Source organism: Cuculus canorus, chromosome 4 (genome assembly GCF_017976375.1).
Source record: "Cuculus canorus isolate bCucCan1 chromosome 4, bCucCan1.pri, whole genome shotgun sequence".
Lineage (NCBI taxonomy): Eukaryota > Metazoa > Chordata > Aves > Cuculiformes > Cuculidae > Cuculus > Cuculus canorus.
The window spans coordinates 15,175,052-15,197,333 of record NC_071404.1 but is presented as its reverse complement, the minus strand read 5'-3'; the positions used below and the strand labels follow the sequence as shown (position 1 = coordinate 15,197,333).

The window sequence follows — 22,282 nt, the reverse complement described above, 5'->3', positions numbered from 1 at the left end:
TCCAGGATTTCAGTAGATACTCCTGTCAGGAATGGAATGGAATGAAATGGAATGGAGTGGAATGTAATGTTATTTGTTGTAAATGAAACTGCTATTAGAGATGTCCACAATGAAATCATGTACCATCTCTGATCGTTATTTGTATGTTAGGTGGTGAGGAGACTCTGTGCCTCAGTAAGAAGACTTGGAGTTCATCCAAGGATGAGCCCCATGCTAAAGGAAAAGATTGAAATAGATAAATTTTGCAGAGGAGCAAAGTAATATTTAGGAGGTAAAATATCACTCAAACTGTAAAAAATTTGCACATTTCCCTTTAAAGTGTCTCCTGGAAGCAGCAGCATAATAGTAATAATGTTGATATGTTCCTTGAAGAAAGGCAAATAACATCCCATCATTTTCCTAGCTGTGTATTGACTCAGATCGCTTGATATGCCTGCTAGTAGTATGCTTTGCCTACAGCTCCTTCCCTCTTCCTCTTAATCTAAAGCCCTGCTGAAAGAGACTGAAAGACACTAAAAAAATTAAATGTGTGCATCATCATTTTCCTGTAATTTATATAATTTTCACAGAATCACAGAATCACAAGGTTGGAAAGGACCCATTGGATCATCGAGTCCAACCATTCCTAACACTCCCTAAACCATGTCCCTCAGCACTTCATCCACCCGTTCCTTAAACACCTCCAGGGAAGGCGACTCGACCACCTCCCTGGGCAGCCTGTTCCAGTACCCAATGACTCTTACTGTGAAGAATTTTTTTCTGATATCCAACCTGAACCTCCCCTGATGGAGCTTCAGGCCATTCCCTCTTGTCGTGTCCCCTGTCACTTGGGAGAAGAGGCCAGCTCCCTCCTTTCCACAACCTCCTTTCAGGTAGTTGTAGAGAGTAATAAGGTCTCCCCTCAGCCTCCTCTTCTCCAGGCTAAACAACCCCAGCTCTCTCAGCCGCTCCTCATAAGACTTGTTCTCCAGCCCCCTCACCAGCTTTGTTGCTCTTCTCTGGACACGCTCCAGAGCCTCAACATCCTTCTTGTGGTGAGGGGTCCAGAACTGAACACAGTATTCGAGGTGCAGTCTCACCAGTGCTGAGTACAGAGGGAGAATAACCTCCCTGGACCTGCTGGTGACCCCATTTCTGATACAAGCCAAGATGCCGTTGGCCTTCTTGGCCACCTGGGCACACTGCTGGCTCATGTTCAGTCGGCTGTCAACCAGCACCCCCAGGTCCTTCTCTTCTGTGCAGCTCTCCAGCCATTCTTCCCCCAGTCTGTAGCGCTGCATAGGGTTGTTGTGCCCCAAGTGCAGGACCTGGCATTTGGCCTTGTTAAACCTCATGCCATTGGTCTCGGCCCAGCAGTCCAGCCTGTTCAGATCCCTTTGCAGAGCCTCCCTACCCTCCAGCAGATCGACACTTCCTCCCAGCTTAGTGTCATCTGCAAACTTGCTGAGGGTGCACTCAATGCCTTCATCCAGGTCATTGATAAAGACATTGAACAGAGCTGGACCCAGCTCCAGTTTACTCCATCACTTCGTAGTTTACTTGATGACATACCTGTGTTGTAGCATTGTGTACTTGGTGCATTGGCTTCTCTCTGGGGAGATACTATAAACTTTCTGTATGCTTTTTGGTCAGTTGTAGACTTCTCCACCCACTGTACTGAACATAAGTTCAATTTAGGAAACTGGCTAGACAAGTACTTTTTAGTGAGAGAGCCCATAAATTTCAGTTTGCTCCTGAGGTGGTTTGTTATCCTTCGGAATTAAATACTGAAGAGGTTTCCTACTCAGACATGTCATAGCAGCAAGTTATCTGAACTGATGCTGTGTTTTGAAGCAGGATGGAATATACCTAAGTAATTCCCTGGAAAATGTAGAATCATATAATTGTTTAGGTTGGAAAAGACTTTTAAGGTCATGAAGCCTAGCATAAATCTAACACTGCCACTGTTTGTTAGAAGTATGTTCTTTAAATTCTATGGTGAGTGGACTCCACAAACTTAGTTAATCTTTAGTGAGATTGATTACTGTGGCTTTTTTTTTGTAATTTGTAATAATTTAGATTAATTTAATTTAATTTAATTTAATTGTTGTCTTACTCTCAGTGGACAGAAAGAACAATTTGCTAGTGCCTTTCTTTGAAAATGCAACTGGCTGAATGGAAAGGGAGACAGAAGTAAATGTGTGAAAAGATTCCTCCCCCCCTCCATGAAATCAGCATAAAATAAAAGGGAATGTTATTCAAATTAAGCATCCTGCATCCAATTTTGCCATCTGTGGCATCGCATTTTCTTTATATAATATTCACAGAGAGAAAGTAGCTATGACTATGTTAGGAAGACTATGTCGTAAGCACTTCCCAGAAGGTGATGCATCAAGGTGTTACTAATGTGCCTCACAAACCCTACGACAGAGACAAGCCATGCAAAGCCTGGAGTAAGTTGAAGTATAATTCGGTTGTAGACCACAAAAGAATATCAGAAATCCATTGCAGTATCACACAGAAGTCAGGGAAGCCAGCTTTCTTAGGTCATATGACATTAATCTGCTTTAGAATGTTATGAGAAAGGCCTCTTAGACTGACTTGTTCTATGTTCTTATTAATGTTAATAATCTTAACATACAAGAAGGAATTCCCTGCTTAGGGCATGGCACATCTTAACACACCTGTACTCCAGACAGTTCAGTAAGTGTTCTTATCCCTAGTACATTTTCTCCATGGTATCCAAAGGGTAGTGCAAGGTATGTCCATTGAAACACTGTGGCTCTGCTGGGGTCAGAGCAGGAAGAAATATGTTCCAGTGATAGCCAGTTGTAGCACGTGGTCAAAAATGCGTCAGCAAATACTTTGTGCTTGAGGGTTCTTATAAAGCTTTCTATAGTCTGATTTTTGGTAATACTTTTAGTGCTGTCCCCTGTGACATTATTTGCAGTAGGCCAGGATCAACCTTCACCTACCCATAGTCCCCCGTAGGCTGTAAGTAGAGAAGAGTGCATGAATAGGGCACACACAGCATTTTCCCCTTTTATTCCCCTCACCATGGCATGTTGTTGCTCAAGGAGTACCAGAATTACAAGGTAATATCTTCACCTTTAATAGCCTGGATATAATTTATTCTTTGAATTTGTACAGTTACTTGTCAACTTTCCTATGTTTTTAGAACCCACAGCATCCTAAGGTTGTGAAGGTCACATTTTTTTTTGTACATATTTTACGAAAAAGTTCATCATGTTGAGATTAGAGAGTATAAGATACAGCAGGTGTGGGCTGGATGAAATTATAAGTGTGGATGCTCAGCTTGCTGCAAAACTATTCTTAGAGAGTAGCTATCAACACTTCACTTTTGTACAAAGAAATATCGAGTGGGATTCAGTGCTGGTTTTTCCTGGATCAATTAATCATAAAAATGTCCATTAATAATATGGAAGAGGTAAAAAAGATCCAGCAATGTCATTCAAAAGCTCAAAAGTGGGAGACTCAAAACCACATTTGCCAGAACTGTGGGAGATCATAAGAAGCTGGACATGTGGCCTGAAATTGGTGAGATGAAATTAAGCGAGAAAAGGCACCCAGTACTGCACTTGAAGAAGGAAAAAAAAAATATCATGTGTAAAAATACAAAATGTCATATGGGACTGGCAGAAAGCTTACTGAAGTCAATCTGTCATGTTTATCATTTTCTATTAACTCAGCCTCCACTCTGACAGTGGAAGAAGTCACACCGATCTGCACCAAGCAAATCTGTTTTGACTGTTCTTATCACCTTGGTCTCCTCTAGCTGCTGTGAGACTGTTTGATCAGTTAATAATTCATCCTAATGTACTGATGGGAAAGAAAGCAAGAACCTCTCTTCTTTCTCCCTGTGTAATGGAAGATAGGTGCTCCATCTGCCCAGGTACAGCACTTTCAATTATTGCCATGAGCTCACAAGATTTCTGGGATTTTTATTAATCATCTTTATGAAAGCCTCATTTTAACTAATAAATTGTGAAGTGAAAAGTAGTCTTTAGTCAATATGCTACTGCATATTGATTTGAGGGAAAAAGTTACCTGGCACCAAAGACCATTAATTTTATCCAAGAGAAATATTTATGCTGCTCATCATCTCTACTTTTAAGAAGCCATAAATAGTTGCCTATATGAGCAAACAGTTGGCTTCCAGAATTACTTACCACACTCATTTGTTTTGCTAATATGAAATTTCAATTGCATGAATTTGTAGATGATTTACATATGCTTTGCTCAGTCCCACAAAAGCACTCCTAAGTAGGTCTAATAACTGAAATCCAAAAAAATACTTGGTGATTCATTTGGAAATATAAGATACTGAATTCTTTTAGATGTGGGGAGTCATTAATTATTCCCTAGTCACAAATTCATCCTCATTTTGGATCTCAAGTGTAAATGTGTACAGTCTTTGTGGAGCAGATTTGTGAGTGGAAAACCAGTTGGATTCATATCACTGTACTGGGCAAAATGTAATCAGGAAGAATTGGCAGTACAGAGAAAGAGACATGGACCAAGCAGCTTCCCAGACCTTGGTATTTCTTGATGGCCAGAGTGCATGTGGGCACATTTTCACTGCAGGGTAAATCATAGATTGTGACTGTTAATGCATGCTGCATAAATCCACAAGGGGTCAACGGAATTGTTTTTAGATAAAGGCATTATTCCATCTTAATCATTTTATTACACTTGGGCTCTCAAATAGATAAAGATTGTATGTGTTAAAGTTGACACGTAGTGCCTTCTGGGAGAAAAAGTCTCCTTATGAAGGTCTACCTTAAAATGCCCCTTCTAAAGCCCAAGATATAGTGGGTTAGAAACTGCATTTATGTAGAACAAATCCTTTTGCTGGGTATATCCAGAAATTGAAAGTTTTAAAGACGTATCTCTTACGTTTGAGTATTAAAAAAATTGGGGTTGAGTGGGTTTTTTTCCCAGCCTGTTCAAGATGATCTGCATCAGGGCATTCAACTGCCATCACTGGAAAATAAACCACCAGACGTGGTAATCTGTCATAGGTCAAGGTCAAGATCTAGTTTAGCTTTTATAACATAAACCTGACACAAGACAAAACCTAATGCTTTTAACTAAAAAATCATCAACAGGAGGAGCTTTCCTTCAAAAGTGTCTGCTGTTTCCTGTAGTGACATAATAGGAATAATGTGATGGGCTTTTTTTATGCTGTTCTAAGGGCTGTTCCCTGGCACTGCTCAGTCAAAAAGTGGTTGTCTAGAGCTAATTCCTGAATGGCCTATATGTTGGTCGTGCTGGTCTGGCAGGCATTGATTATGAGACCTTTAATAAATAGAAAATTTCACAGCTAAGTGAAGCTGATTGAAGATGCTTTACTGCAAAATAGTTCAAACTGAGCTTAGAAACTTAGCAATCAGTTCCACCCTTTGCTGACCATAATCCCTTGCCTATTACCAATGGATATGTAGGATCTCATACTCTCATTGCATTAACACAGATACAGGTAAACCGATGTAAGAGCCAGGCTAGGCACAGATTTATTTAAGGCTTCTGCTTATCTGATCAAACTTGGCGCTAGGCCTCTAAGTTCCAGTTTAGGTATTTAAATAAAATAACCCATTTCTTTGTTTTATAACTGTATGGTTCATACCGTAAGCAAATGGATATGCATAAAAATATGAATCAAAAAAACAATGTATGACCCTCAATTTCCTGTTCCTCTCCTTCTTCTGGAAGCAAGATACTACACATTGTGTCATAAATAGACCTGACAGTGATATAAGTGTGATTACCCATTTTAATCCTGATATTTAAAATGGAAATAACACAGAGTAACTTGTCACATTAAGCCTGAATCTAGACATACAGTCTTAGTCAGACCTATATCTAAAATACACAAGAAAAAAAGTGTGGCTACTCTTGACGTTAGCACATAGATCAAACTTACAGAAATGAGACATTAAGAAAATCTGATAGGGCTTTTTTTTTTTACTATAATTTAGGGCCAGGAAATAAGAATGGGGTAGTATTCAGTGACCTCCTGTTTGGGCTTGCTTACACATTCACTTTATCCAGAGAAGCTTGTCTGATCTTTTTCAATGCTGTCTGCTTTCATTACGTCAGTCCCAGTATCGGCATCTAACTCGAGTGAAAAGACTGACATTTACTTTTTTAACTTTATTCACAAGTGTTTCCTGCCAGACAAAAGTAAGTTGTGTGAACTGTTAATTTAGTTTGTAAATCAGTTGCCTTATTATCACCAAACGTTTGTGTTGAGAGAATTTTGGTTGCAATATTTTTTTACACATTTTCAGTCGTTCCAGTGTGTTAATTACCATGACTGGGTATAGGCTTCTGCAAATACATGTTTATGGTCACACATAAACAAGTATCATCCTACGCAATTTGGCAGATAAATATGTATGACAGAAGAGACTTGTAAGATTGTTTGACTGTACTTTTTCGTATACTGAATTTCTTGTTATTTTATTTACTCTACCTTATAGTATATTTTCACTTGTTACAGGTCTTCAACAGGTAACAATTACCAGTGCATAGCAGTGGAGCATTGAGGACTATAAATACTTGAAAACTGGTGAATCATCTTCTACTTGTAATGAGTCATGAGCATCTTAGTGGGTTTTGCCAGTTAACAAGTTTTGGATTAGTATAATTGTAACTAAAAATTAAGTTGTTATCTGTTTATAACCTCACAACTAGCTTTTTTTTTCACCAAGGAAACTTGTTGTCGTAGAAGACATGTTAGACCTTTCTTTTCAAATGTTTGGTGAAGCTTCAGGGTTTATCTGAGATTTTATTTTTCCATCAAGAAAAGGGGAACGAACAATTCAGCAGAGAAATTTGAGATGCTGATGTATTGTAATAGGTTTTTGTAAGAAATTCTCAAAAATAAATCAAATTTTAGTTAGAAATACTGTAGACCTAAACAACTTGATGGTCTGGCTGTTGAAGCATCTCTGTGCTTAAATGATTCAAAAAGCCTTTTTGGTCTTGATGAAATATGGTGCCTCCTGGGAGGCTTTTCTGTTGTGGATTGGAATCCAGTTGAACAACTTTGATCTGCCAGCCACTGGATGCTGGAATGCTTCTTCATTCCCTGCTGTTCAGGAAAGCCAAACACCCATGTCTTTCCAAACATACATGCTGTCTTTCATGGGACAACAGCGCTGTGATTTATAACCAGTTAGGGACCATGGCTTTGAGTATTGTGCTTGGCTTTTCATGAGCTTGATCCTGTATAGTATCACATTTCAGCAGAGGCTGATGTGCCCCTTTTGAATCTGTGCCATAAGCAGATGTTTTTCATTGAGTTGGAACTGGTGATGTAGGTCACGTACTTGGAACAAATTACAGGTGTCCTTATCTTTAAAATGGAAGTAGACATTTTTCTCCCCATAACTGCGCGAGTTAATTGAGTCTGCATGAAAAGCCTTCTGAGTCTGTATTTTCTAGGTTTGTTAGTGTTGTCAGTGTACTTAACTTGATAGTGTGACTTTGGAAATTATTATACAAGTGCCAGCAATTCTGGTACATCGTGGCATCCCTGTGAATAAGGACAGATTTGCTGCTTATTTTTGCAGTAAGCAACATAGGCTTCTTCCGTAATCACAAGATATGTCAGCAAGAATTTTACTTGTAAATTCTTTGGTGCAGAAGGTGCAAGTAGCCCAGAAGCTGAAGCATTCAAGTTCCTCATTGCTACTGAATTAAATAAAGAGCAATGATGAATACTTGGAAATCTGGCATCAGCTCAGGGAAAATAAATGGCTTCATGTGGATTTGCTTTATTTCTTCATGAATCATCTCTGAAGAAAAAAGAATTTAAATGTATTAGGCCCTATTATTTTTGTTTCTGTAAAACGGATATCGAGCCCACTGTTGTAACTGTATCTGTGCTTATGTCAGTTAAAACTGGGAGTTCCTCACCAGTCCACCTAGATTTGCCCAAACATGTTCAGACTACTTTGAAATGCATGTTTGCTTTTCTTTAAACTTTATAACCAGAAACCATCTAGCACTTTTTTCCAGTGTTTTGCTTTTTATGATCCGTCTATGAACCTTTTTCCCTCTTAAGAAAAATATTCATCCCTTACCCCATTGTAAGGCAGAACCTGTCAGCTAGTGATACCAAGATTATTTAATCATGACCCCCAGTCCAGGATTGATAAAAATAAGGGAAATTCCCTGGTCTGGCAAATTACATGTGCAGCGTCTATTAATGAACGTGTAATTAATATCAAAATATATGTGAAACATATATTGCAGAAGTCCCTCTCTTCTTACAGACCCATTCAAGACCTTTTCATCCCACATAGCCATAAAAAAAGATTCTTGGTTAGGTGTATGTGCAGCCACATGTGTTTGCAAGACGGATACATTAATCATAGTGGAAAATACTTGGCATCTTGTAGAGGTTTTGGTGGTGCAACAGTTGCAGTTCGGGAGCATTTGGACTTGGTGAGCACAATGTGAAGTGTTAATAACATCAGTGTAGGTCTATTTTAAACATGGCTCTGAAATAAATTCTATTATGGAAGCTGTCAGAATGAGTATATTTCCTCATTTAAAGAAATAAAGAACAGTGTAGCTTACCCCAGAGTTGCTTTCTGTGTTCTGCAGCGTCATGTTATGCATCTCTGGTGTGGAAGTCAAGCTCTGCAGGGCACAGGGTCAGCGTGCTTTGAAGCCTGTCCTAAAATCTGCTAATGAACTTGATGCTGTGGGAGGAGCACTGGCCACATAAGGCTTTTCTTCCCTGAGTAATTTTGTACTGCCCTTTGATGCATTTTTTCTAGATGCTCAGTGTGGAACGGTGTGCGTTGTCTCCCAGAATTAAGGGTATTACTCTAGATTTCATTTTATCATAGTTTCTCATTTTATCTTCTGCTCAAAGCCTGCGTGGAAGAGGGATTTCAGTCTCCAGTAAATAACAATGTAGCAAGCAGTTGTGTGATTCTGACTTTAACTTATTTGAAGTGGTACATTTCCAGCTTTGTAAAATTGTTTTATTCTTCTCATAAGAAAGCCAACTGTAATTAGTAATTCTAGTAGTTATCAACTCTTCTGATCTAAAATATATATATTAGCCTATTTTAATGAGACAGACTAGCAAAGACAGGTGCATGCCACAGCTTTAAGAAACTTCATCGTGTTCTTCTCTAGTAGATAAGTATTCACATTTTAACAAAGCTTTAATAAAACAAAAGCTTTTAACAAAACAAAACAAAAGCTTTCAACAGAGCTGACTTACCTTCAGATGTTAAATAGAAATTAAAAAATGTATGAGTGCACAAGTATCAGTGTTACAATCACTCATCTAAGCAAAGTTTTCTGCTGGGTGGATTTCTTTTACGTAGATGTTCTAATTACATTAACTATCTGAAATCACAATTAAATGTTTCTTCTGTGCTTGGAGAAAAAAGAAATTAAAAAGTAAAATTTAGGTTAATAAAAAATTAATCTATGTAAAAATCTTTTCATCCTAAATTTTAAACCTTTTAAGCTTAAAATCAGAGACGTTGAAATTACGAAGATGCAGACTCAAGAGACTGTAATTTCTTTCAGCATTTTGCCATTTAAATATTACATATTCTAAGAGCATTAATATAGAAATTTGGTGCAAATTTGTCAAATTAATGTAGAATTATTTATGGTCTGAAAAAATCAGACTTCACATAGGTATTATTTTATATAGTACAATGTTTGTTTTATTATTAAATTGTTACACAAGAAGTTGAATGTAGTAGTAACTCTGAAATCTATCACACTAGTGATATTAAACTTGAATTTACCAGCTGTACATTTTTCCTATCTCTATGATCATATTTGTTCTGTAGTAGGAAACGCAGGCATAGAACTTACAACAAGTACTGCTTTTGTGGTTTCCTAGTTTTTTCCAGTGATCTCAAATAAGGATGCTGACTTGGTTTTTTCAAAGACATTAAATTGTGTAAACATAGTTGTGAAGCTGATAAGCAGTATAAAATACATTCTCATGATTTTATTTTTTATGTTCATATTTATTAGGAGAGTATATTACATGGTCTGAGTTCTTCGGTGCTTTATTAAGAAAGTCAAATGCCTATTTTTTTTTCCAGGGCTTAGTTATTGAACGACTTGGACGGAGGCCTCTTCTCATTGGAGGTTTTGGTTTGATGGTTCTCTTCTTTGCAGTACTCACCGTCTCTCTGACTTTACAGGTAACACTACAGTCACTACATATGTTTACTCTGTCTTTTGCCTATTTTGAATGCCCAGTCGTTCATACTGGTTTGCCTCAGCATTCATGCATAAGATATTCCTTTTAATCAGTTTGACATAAGGATTCAAAGGATTGTTGTTTGCCTATTTAAGAGTCTGTTGGTTTCAAAGTACTGTAGCTAGCCATAGCAGCTTTTATATTAAAAAGCCATAGGGGTTTGTGATGTTCATTCTCCTTAACTCAAAGATTTATGCATATTATGAACTGTTATGAAGACAATTTTACCCATAGTTCGGTAAATAGTTTATCCCTATTCCAAGTTTTTATCTTTGTTTGCAATGCAGTCATCTTGAGATTTCTCTTGTACTTGATATGTCATCCTTTTTCTTAGGTTTGGGTGTTTTTACCCAGTAGTGAAAAATTTCCATGTTGGCTGTTTCTTTCAAGTTACATTTCTGAGATTATAATTAAAAATATGAAGACTTAGCCTTTGCAGAACATTTGCACTTAAGTTCTCAGAAGTTATTAGCAGTCAATTCCGCAGCTTTTTTCTAATGATCAGAAAATGATTATTAAACCAACCTAAATCTTCTTTAGCTTCCATTTACTTAGTGATGCGGTTTCTTTCTGTTCTTGAGGGCTTTTGAGAAGTAAAGCTGACAGGCTGCAATGGCATGGATTTGGGCAGTCTTTCATTGTTTTCCTGCTGTTATTGATTCCTCTGTCTTGCCATTAATCTGACTTTAAAATCTTGTTTCTTGGTTGAAGAGAATCAGTGAGTTTGACTAGCAGGTGTATGCCACACCACTGTGAAGTTTTATTTAACTTACCTGTATGAACAGGACAGTAAAGCTTTTCTTTCACATGCCTGTCATGACAGCTACAGCGCAGCTCTCCAGAGAGAGAAGTTATTGCAGGTTGTGTATGCCGAGTGAAAAATTCTGTTCCAAATCTTCTAAAAACTAGTTCGATACATGAGGACCTTCAGCTGCTGTAAATCTCTGAAGTCTGAATGCCTTTCTGTTTTACTTCCTTTCAGAAGAGTCTCAATCTGTTACGTATTAGAGATTTAATTTGCTTTGAAAAAAAAGTCTAGGATATAAATAGGCTTGATCTCAGAGGAATTGGTACCTACTCTATACTTGTACCTTCTCTCAGTGCCGTTAGAGACCTTGGATCTGTTTTGGCACAAGAACCCCAGAATATGTAATTTTGATAAATCTTCAGGTCTCTTGGTAGATGTTAATACCTAGGAGACCATGTTTTCCCCGTAACTAAAGGAATAACTCAGACTGCCAGAGAAAATGCATCAGAAAATGAGACTCTTTATTTGGAAATGACATAAATTATTACCTGTTTTAGCAGGTATATTTTTACAGTGCCACTCAAGGTGATATTTTGTGCTACTACAGTTATGTGTATCTTAACTAACTTTGCAAAAATAATAAAATTCTACTAGAAATGACATTCACACTTTCTCGATGGAAAAAAAACCCTATTGATGAGTAAGGAAAGGAACAGGAATTCTTGGGTTTTTTCCATCTATTAGTTTTATTATGAAGCATTCACATACATGATTAAGCAACAGTGTCCTGAAAACTCAGTAGAAATTGCTGATTTCAAGCTCCTATCATTAGGAGGTCTGAATAAAGAAAAATCTACTTAGACATGGAAAAAAAATTGCCTTGTGAGGAAAATCGGTAAATCCATCTACAGTTCCCTTAAAGAACCATTTATAGTTTGTTTTGTTTTGCCCTCTACCTGTTATTTGCACACATGGCCCTCCTTGTCTGCAAAATAAGATTATGGCTAAAAATCCCTGGACTGTGGCTTTCACATGCTTTTCCAAGGTTCAGATACAGCTGTATTACTGAAAGGCAGCCTGTCATGCCTAGACTTCAGCCCAGCCTTTAACTGGTGAATTTTGAAGCTCTATGGGCCACCATAGCTGCTCTTGTTAAACGTGATTGAAATACTGGTGGAAGACAAAAGCACCGAATCTGTTCAACAGAAAGAAATGCTTTTTTCCAGGTTCGCTTCAACTTTAGCACGAGAAGTTGTAAACTTTCAGAGTTTTGACTTCTGTGGTGCAAGAGCTTGCCTGGTGTTTCTTTCCAGGGATTCTGCAGAGACCAAGACCTTTAATACATGTCATCTAAGAAAGTCCTATAGAAATACTGTGATTTTCTAAAGTAACACTAGTCTAAATTCTGAAATAGAGAAATAATCATAGAAAAAACTGTATATTATCTATGATTTTTTTTTTAATATTGGTATGTACAAGATAGTTATCATGAATGTTTTTATCTACGCAGAATACCATGTATTGGCTTCCCTACCTCAGTATATTTTGCATCCTTGCAATCATTGCATCATTCTGCATTGGACCAGGTATGTCTATAATTTTTCATGTTTCTTTCTACATCAAGAGAAAGGTATTTTTGCACCAGCACAATTAAGAAATTGCTTGCAGAGAACTTCGCTTTGCCCTTATCTGATGACCCCAAGGGGTCTAAGACAGTAAAAGCTGATAGCAGTACAAATTGATAGCAGTATTCTTGATACAAAAACATGTAGACACACATTCTGGCTTAGCTCTCAGTGTACTTGAGAACGAGTGCCTAAGTTGCAGTCAGTACCAAATTAAAATGTTGGGTATTATTGTAGGATTTCTATGATTTTGTAAATCTATAAAAACCACTCAGACTGTCAGTTGACTGTTTTATTTGCCAATGCTTGCATTAGCAGTTCAGTGCTGGTAGGATACAAATTGGATGCTGGTGGAGGAAGGGGTCAATTTGGTATGGTTCCTTTCTTTTCTTCCTTTCCAAAGATAGAGAAATGCTGTGCAAGATGGTTTACGCATACTGTCTTTAGGAAAATGATAGAAAAGGTAGGTGTCCTGATGGTGGAGCTGCTTCTTGTCTGGCAGTTCTTTACTGACATCATCCAGTTCAAATCTGGTGCCCTCAGGTAACTGTTTTCCTGGACTGCAATGAGTTTATTAGATCTGTTTCCCTACCTAAGTTTTGATTATGTAGAGGTGGATAAAACATTATAGAAAATCCAGTATTCCCAGGCTGTACTTTTTTATTTATTTGCTTTAACAATGAAAATATTTAAGGTATAAAAAAGTAAAAAAGCCAGACCATCCTCAGAAGTGTAGAATGAAAGGACAAGAGCAATGGACAAGTCTGGGCAAGGCCAATTCTGAGTGGATAGAGGAGAAACACAGCTGGACAAGTTCATGAACAATTGGCCCTGCTTTGACTAGAGGCTGAACTCCAGAAGACGCTTCCAGGCTGATCTATCTTATGATTCTAATTGCATCATGTCTTTGAAAAATATATTTTAATAGACAGGCATAATATGCAAATACTTTCCTGAGTGTAGTATTTCTCTAAACAGTGTTTCTGTAGCCTTTGGGTACTTGGTCAGAATCAGATCCTGCAGTTTATCAAATAATGAAATGTTACCAAAAATTGTTTGCAGATAGATAAAGAGGAATTTAACCAAAATTCAACACACATACAGAGTAAGATGTCAAAATAGTGCATAAATTTTCAAAAATTCTCTTACAAATTGTTCTTCACAAAAAAGGGGAAAATCAACTACTTTTTAGGAGTTTTTTCACAGGCTTTCTGCTGCAAGCCTGAAAGCAAGACTTCTTTTTCCCCAAGTTCTCATGCCTTTTTTCATACACTATTCATTGCCTCTTTTTCTTTATGAAGAGTTTGACTTCAAACATTAATCAGCTGTTTATACGTCTTCAGAACTGAAATGATCAAATTAATTGATTGTGGTTTATTTGGGGAAAGAAATAATTGCTAAAGTTTCTTGTGACTAATGGAGCACGGCTGTAATGCTGTGGATCCACCTTTTGGAAAAGCTGAGGGAAGATTATGCTGCTTTAAAGGAAAATGTGAGAAGCTATTCCTTTCCACCTTGCTTCTGGGAGAACAGTTTGTCACTAACTTCTGTGCTTATTCATTTACATATGGTAACTGACTGGAAAGAAATCAAACATGCTCCACTAGTGTCATTTACACACCCAGTGTTGGACTGTAGTTGGCCTATGAAGACTGTCCTTCTCCCTCACCTTCATCTCTTCTTGCAAGACAAATAGTACAAACAATCTTGCAATCCTTTTATCCTTCTATAGGGACAAATCTCTGGTTCAGCACAGGCCCCAGTATTGCACACGTTTTTTAGACTGAGATTTTTTTTTTTTAAGAATTCTGTGGAATAGAACCGCTCTTGCATTTTGAATACCTATGGAAAGTCAAATATTGACTTGAAACTTTTTGAAAACTTCCTTTTCAGTGTTTTAAGTAGTTCAAACAATTTAAGTGTACCTACTTGCAAGACCTACCTGTGGGTTTTTTTCTGAAAAAACTCTGTTGAAACATTTTCCACATTACACACACGTTCCACCAAACTTTGGAACTTGCAGATCAATATGCTCTTACACATATTTTCAGCATATTAAGATTAATTTCCTACATGTCTCCTTCACCTCATCATTCTTCAAAAGGGATTTTGTTTTTTGTTTTTTTTTTTTTGCTTAGCTTCTTTCCTTTTACCAGTATTATTCAGGATTTTCTGTTGTACTTTGCACTCTTTTTGGAGCAGCATCTGCAGATATATGCAAGACAAAAATCTTTTGTTTGATTTACTTACTTGCTTTCTACTGTAATTCTTTCAGATTAAATATTCTTTTGTGTTTTTCATTATGCTCATTGTTTTTAAAGCCAAAAGACATTAATATTGTACCAGTAGCTGCCTCCTTGGCTTCTCCACCTTTCCTGTGTATATTCAGGCATTTGTAATACCTGACAGTAGTGGGAATATGTCAGTACCGATGAACATTTATTTACTTTTTATGAAAATTTTGGTAATTGACATTTCAGCTGTTCAGAAGAATTTACAACGAATCATATTCCGGTTCCTCTAAATCAATAGCAATATTTTAGCTGACTGTAATGGGGCCAGTTTATCTTTGGTGAAACTTCTTTGTTCTTTTTAGTGGGGCTTAGGAAGTCAGAACTACTTTGCTAACTCTTAGCTGAAAGCATTTCCCTCTCAGAAATTTGGGGATTTTTTGAACAAAGAAAGTATTACCTACAAGTGTGACACCCATTTTGCATCCACTAGTTTTTGTATCACAAGGCACAAGTTCAGTATTTGATTGCAACCACTGTGTCAAGTTTTGCCTTCACCCAGTAGTGCCAGGAAAGATGTCAATAAGCTGAGGCAAGTCCGTTGGGGCTGGATGAATTGGTCTTGTTTATCCTGGAAAAGAGGCAGCTTTGGAGGCACTTAAGAGCAGCCCCAATACCTAAGGAGGGTGTTGCATTGACAGAGCCAGGATCTGTTGGTGTTGTGTCTTGCGAACTCTTGAGAAACAAAAGCATGTGTTGAAACAAGGAAGTTACAGAGTGACTAGAAGGAAAAACTTTTTGCTTATAGACAGTCAAGCAGGCTGCCAAGAATTTTGAGTCCTTAATTACTACACAAATATCAAAACTGTGTATTTTTTACTTCTGCTCCTTTATTTTGGAACTCTATAATCTAGTGAGAAACTGCATTCCTAGGTAGGGCAAATACTGCTCACTGCTCACTAGCAATTATCAATTTATTTAAAATTGGCTTAATTTTGCTCAACAAAACACTGCAACCATTGTACTGCGATACACTTTATGTGGTAGATACAGCACATATATATAGATATCATACATATACTAATAAACTAAGGATTTTTCTTCTGGAAAGTGTGCATCACACAGTGTGATGCATTCTTACAGTACACAGAAACATACTTGTAATGGGAAAGTCATTGCTGGAAATTAACCTTATCTTTAATTTCCTACTAATGTTAGAGGAATGTAAGAGGAAGTAAGTGGGAAAGAACATTTTTTTTTTAACATGGCTCCAGTGCAGTTAGACAGTGTCCAGAGAAAAGTATAAACAGGACAAGCAGGTAAGACACTTTTCCAGAACCAGTACACATCTTTTTTTTCAGCTTAGGTTTTTCCTAACACATAGTTTCCAAGATTTTCAATAGTATTCCATGGATTTGTTCATTCCTATCTGAAACCATGCAAAACCTCAGCATCCCTTTGACAAAGAAAACTGCATGTCTACCATCTCTCATAAACACATCCTTTGTTTTGCTTTGTGTGATGCCTTTCATGTCTTGCATTGGAAGAAACTGAACAACTATCCCCTTCCTCCCTTTTCCGATCTTATAGACTTTTACCTTATCACCTCGGAGTTTTCCAGACTGGATGGATATTTCTTCTTGCTTTATTCTCAGTGATATTTTATGACACTCTGTTAGCAGGAAAATTTCACACTTGAATATCTAGTATTCTTCTGCAGCAGTCTGGTAGTTTAACAAGACTGGGCTGAAGTTTAGGAATAACTCCACCACCTTTCTGGTCAGTAAAAGGCTTTTTCCCCGGAAAAATTAATGCATACTCTTTATTACTAGGTTACAGATCTTTAATGTTTTTAGCTTTTAGTAGAAGGCTGAGCATCATTTGTTTGTGTTGGTTCAAAAGATACTATTGGCATGGTATTACTAACACTTAGTGTTTTGTTTAATTAATTCTGTAGTAATTTAGAGTATTTCAGCATTCTTCAGAGTAAATCCCACATGGTTTGTAATGATTCTGCAGATCTTTGTCTAGGATGAATTCATTTATGTTCATTGAGCTATTGGTACTTGGAGGAGTTATCCCATTGGAAGTAGTAAATACCCTGAGGATCTGAGCTTATAAAAATACTGCTATAACTTTCTAGAGCACAAAATTGCCTTTAAAAATACAATCTTTTCTGTCTTCTTAGAACATCTGATACTCTCATGATAGCTTAGATGGTGTGTGGTCTCCCACTTTCTGGTAGCATATGCATGAGTCCCATCTGCTCCTTTACAGCTAGGATCAGCTGTTACTATAAACTGCGGAGGTTTTTTATTTTTGTGAACTCAGCTTTTCAGCTTGCAGATGTTTTCCAAGCCTATTGCTAGGGACTGAAATGCTAATGGTAACAACAGGTAAGTTCAGGTATGCATGTGATTTCAGACTTGAGCATTTTAATCAAAAGACAGACAAACAGAAGACCGCTTTCATGCATTTACTAAAAATTGAAGGGCCCCTTATGTTCAAGATAGTCGATCTTTGATCCGAAAGAAAAATACCCTTCAGAAATCTCACTTATTGTCTGTAGGGATGTGACCTCACCTGCCAGGGAGGCTGTCATGTATTCTGGGTTGAGAATCTTTCAGTCTTTGTTTTTCATGCTGTTCAAATTTTTTATAAAACAATTAAGCATTCATTCTCTGAACCAGAGAATGGCTCTTCTGCCATGTGGAACATGTGGGGGAAAATCCCCCCAGCTGCCCAACTGGGGAGTACAGCAGTGGTGGCATGGGCTTCCAGATAACCTTCCCGATGGAAATAAACATGACAAAGATACAGTGAGACCCTGAGAACTTTGGAAACTTTACATGAAGCATTTCCATGCATTAACTTTGTATGAGGAGAATTTTTAATATTTCTCCCTTAGAAGAATATTCTTTCTAAGCATAACATCCTTCTGCCCAGTTTTGAAGAATGGAGGAAGCAATGCTGCAGAGACAGGAAAGGAAAACATAGTGGGGGAGGTTAGGTAAGATGCCTGTCCTTAACTAAATGAAAGTTTGGGAGGAGGTGAACTGTTTCGTAATAAACCTGGCTTTGAAGTAATCATTTCTTTATCACCTTCTTTCAGAAATTGAAAATATATCATCTCTTTTGAATCAAACTGTTGTATATGTGTTGGCTCTGGAAACAGTAAACTGGAGCACTGGGCTTATATTACCTTTGATAGAAGTAGAAATAACCCAAGACCCTAGTGTTGCAGGAATACCCGTAAAAGGTGTTTGTGTAGCACTAGTGTGTTGCCCTCCCTATGACCACTGTTGCTGGGAGGAAGATCAGTCACACGTGTGGCCCGGGCAGACATGCAGTAATGTTACCTCTTTCAGGGAATATTCCCCAGGAGCTCCTCAGAATCCTCTATAAAGGAAAATACCAGCTTTTATTAAAACAAACAGTATTACTAGTGAAAGTTTCAGAAATCTAAGGAGTTGTTTTTATATCCATGGCTTCATAATCATAATTCAAACCATTTTCATGCAGGAAATTGGGGTCATCTTGGTAGAACTTCCAAGTTTGAGATTAGTGATTTGTATGAAATCTCAGTCTTTCACAGTTTACCCATTTCTAGTTAACAGGGCATATAATAATGCATGCAGGCAGTTGGAAGGAAAAGTAGGCTTAGAAACTTGGGAGCAGGTTGAGGCTTTAAGGAAGTCTGAAAATGCAAGTTAGCTAAGAATATAAGAATGATGTCTGTGTCACATGGAAAACTTCTCCGTAGCTGTGTATATTTTATCTAAGTAGCTTGAAAGATTGTTTAATATTAACACTCTGCACATTCTTTTATGTATTTTCTTTGAGACCTAATGCATCATATTGTCATGCATTGTGTCTCTATATGGTAATGTGAAAAATACTTATTGTGTTGTCTGAGTTATGTCACCATTTTTGAGATGATGACTTGGAGTTGGATGTTGAAGCACAAAACTGCTCATGCAGCAGTTTGCCAGGAAGGCTCCAAAGAGGGCTACTGTGGAGGTGAAGAAAATAGGTTTTTATATAGAGAGATACAGAATGACTTTATATTCTAACAAAGAAAGCAAGAATATAATTTCTGTTTCTAAATACATGGGTAAAAGGGAGAATGACACTAAGGAGAGAGAACAAGCTGAAGGCAAATGTTGCTGCAGAAAATCATGACAAAAACCCAAACCTAGGTGCTACCTAGCCACAAATAAATTTAGAACAAAAATTGGAAGAAAACTCCTATCCACTAGAGGAGTTGCGTTCTTTGTCAGCTTCTTAGTGGAAACAGCAAAAAGAGAAACTAAACACGTCTTATAATTTCTAAAAGGACTGCATGAAATTCTGCCTGAAACAGCTAAGGATTGGATTTGAATCAGATGATCCAATCTGATCCTGTCTTCCTTTATCTCCAAGTCCCATGTTCTTCCTTCATCTCTAAGTGAGATGCTTGATCTTCTATATAAAGTCTTTATTTGTTTCCATTTGTCAAAAAGCCCATGTGTCTGCAAAGATGAAAGTGTTCTGAGAGAGGATCTTCCAACTGGTCATTACATAGAGCATGCAGCTCCTGACTCGATCTACATCAACGGGTGCTGTTTTTAAATCAAGAGTGCTATAGGGAGAAAGTGGCAGGACTCTCTGGTTACCAGTTCTTACATATTAGCCTTAGGGCATTTGATTTTATTGTCACATGCTGTAGTTATTCTAGTCCTAAATGCTGTAGGTATTTCTGTGGATGACTGGCACTTCTCTTCATAAGAAGTTCTGATGACTTCACTGGAGTATGGGTAAGGTTGAACTTGGTGTGAACAGCATCAAATGTGAATCAGTGTGATTTTGCTTTAGTTCCTACTTTTAAAATAAGTTCCTATTCGGTATGTATAAGCATGACAAAATCAGCTCAGTGGTATGTTTCCAGTCATACTGTTATCTCCGCAAAAGGGAAAAATTGATAAAATTCACTTTCTGATGGAATTTGAAAGAAAGTAGTTTTATGGTAATGAGATCTTCAGTTTTCAACTGTTGCTTTTTATAGCAATTTCATTTTCAGGCACAGCTAAGAAACATTAACAAAACAGACTATTTCAGAAACATTTCACTTACTTTTTGTATCTTTTTTGAGTGTTATGTCTTGTAATTGAGTTTTATAATATTTGTCATGGCTAATGGAGTTTGAGTGAAGTCTTTCCTAGAATAGCTGAATACGACATAATAGAAACATGATAATGGTATATTCGGTATGTATTAAATTGACATTATGAAGTAAACAAAAGGAAACTCAGTAGAAGTCATTGCTGTGCCCTGAGGTGTACTGAAGATATTTTGATATTTAAAGTTTAAATCAGCCTGTGCTCTTACTCTGAATGCCAACATGCAGCTGTATTGACAGCAGAGCGGATGTGATAAAAGGGTCACTTTTAAAGTCATGAGTTTTGTTCAATCTGAAATGCCATCAGGGAAGAGAAAAAAAGTCTTCCCTTGGATGTGAAAGACAAAGGTGTGATAACACACATGTAGACATAAAAGTACTAAAATGAGAGGTAGCATCAGTATTATTGCCTGAAATAGGCATTTACAGAAGCTTTGTGTGATGTTGTGTTAGCTTCTCCACTTACAGTGGGATGTAAGAATTTCTAATGCTCCTTGTCTCCCACAGAGGCATTCTTTTAGTGCACTTTCTTTTAGTACACTTTGAGAAAGAGTTTGGAGTTTGCTTATGTGGAAAAAAAAGCTTTTCTTTGTACAAGAGAAGTGTGTCATGTTAAAAAGAAACAAATAAGCCTGTGTCACTATATATTCCATTTTCAAAATGTCTTATTCTGTAAACTAGTAGCCTTTACAGTCTTTCCAGCAGAAAAGCATCCTTGGATAATGTGGAATAGTTCACACATCAGATAAGAAAGTTATTTGTGCAGAAATGACCTTTAGTTTTCCTGGGTATTTAAGGAAAGGTTTGGTTTGTTGATGGTTGTAAGGTTTCTGTGGGCACAACAGGAGGTGTAATACAAGCTGCAATGAAGCATTTAAATATTCCATACATGAGTTACAGTTCAGTTCAAGGACTCGTAATAACCCGGAGATACACAATTATTATGCAATACCTACCAGTCTGAGTTCAAGATGTGCTGAGGGATCTATCTCTTGGCCCTATTCCCTGTCCCGTTGTGCCACTCTATTGCTTCAGGCCACCATCCATCCAACAAGAGTAGCCTTAGGGTTGGCATTTTAGCCTCCCAGAAGCCACTCATCGCAGGCTGCCGTACTAATACCATTGCTTTAATTTGTGAAGCACAGCAGCAGGAGATGTGATTTACCTTTCCTTCCTTAATTTTCTCTAGCAACAGAAAAAGCTTCTGCTTGCTCTTGGAGGCAGAAGTATTTTCAAGTACTTCTGCTAAGTCAAGGAGGTGAAAAGATGGGAAGTTTAAGGGCTTTAAGTGAGAATTTCTCTTTTGGTTACCTTTCAGTAAACAAAAGGAGTTTAGGGGCTGTTAAGACATGAAACTAGAATTGTTTTCAATCTGGCTGCCTATTCATTGAATTTTTTAGGAGGAATTGTATTTTTTTTCGTTGCCCTCTGAAAATATTAAATACAGTGTCATTCAACATCTATTTGGGGATAAATGCCTGTTTCATGGGGTTTTTTTTTAATACTTCTCTCTTTAAAGAGCAGCATTAGAGTAAATGTGTAGCTTTTAACAGTTCTGTTACAGAAATTATTTCGATTCTTTATAATTAGTGGAAGTTCTAAAGAAAAGTGAACGAACCCCCAGTATGTGAAAGATAACTCTTGGCTAACAGAATTGCTGGAGATGACACATTGAGTTCTTAGCAGCAGGAAGACTAAAGAACTTTATTCCTTGAACAATAGATTTTACAAATTATCTTAATTGAAGTCTTCAAAATGTGAATGCTTTGACACTTGAGAGCACTCCTCTTACCCTAATTGGCATGTTTTCCTGAATGATTGTTAACTGCTTGCTGATGGCTCACAACTCCAACACTTAAGAAATTTACTGCTGGAAAAATGCACTCATGTGTTTTAGACCTTCATGTAACCATGAAAAATTGGTTTATTCAAAAGCTGTGTAAATTGCTTATGTACATTATTCAAATTAATGGGAACAGTATATAGAAAGCCTACTTAAAAAAATACAGATTCTTCTGTGTTAGCCTAAAATATTTATACCTAGAAAAGTGCAAACTAATAAATATGTAGAACAGTAGATGTAAAACTAATGAATGTAAGACAATAAAATATTTTATTTTCCGTGTGCCCAGGCACAATGCACAGCAAAGAACAATTCTAAGCTCAGCTCATCTATTTTTGGCTAAGCTCCATTTAAATGCAAATGTTTGCTAGATTTATGGGCAATGAAAGTTGGTCTAGAGTCTAGACAGTGTTTCTTGGTAG

General features: G+C 37.3%; 1 protein-coding gene across 3 annotated transcripts in view; it reads left to right on the top strand.

The window, feature by feature from the left end:
• The window catches only part of SLC2A9 (solute carrier family 2 member 9), a 130,715-nt gene that overhangs the window by 77,243 nt on the left and 31,190 nt on the right, over positions 1 to 22,282 (top strand). For all 3 annotated transcript variants that reach the window (XM_009559516.2, XM_054066104.1, XM_054066103.1), the window contains 2 exons: positions 10,095 to 10,196; positions 12,514 to 12,589. In XM_009559516.2, the coding sequence (XP_009557811.2) occupies positions 10,095 to 10,196; positions 12,514 to 12,589 (178 nt within the window). The remainder of the gene's footprint in view (positions 1 to 10,094; positions 10,197 to 12,513; positions 12,590 to 22,282) is intronic.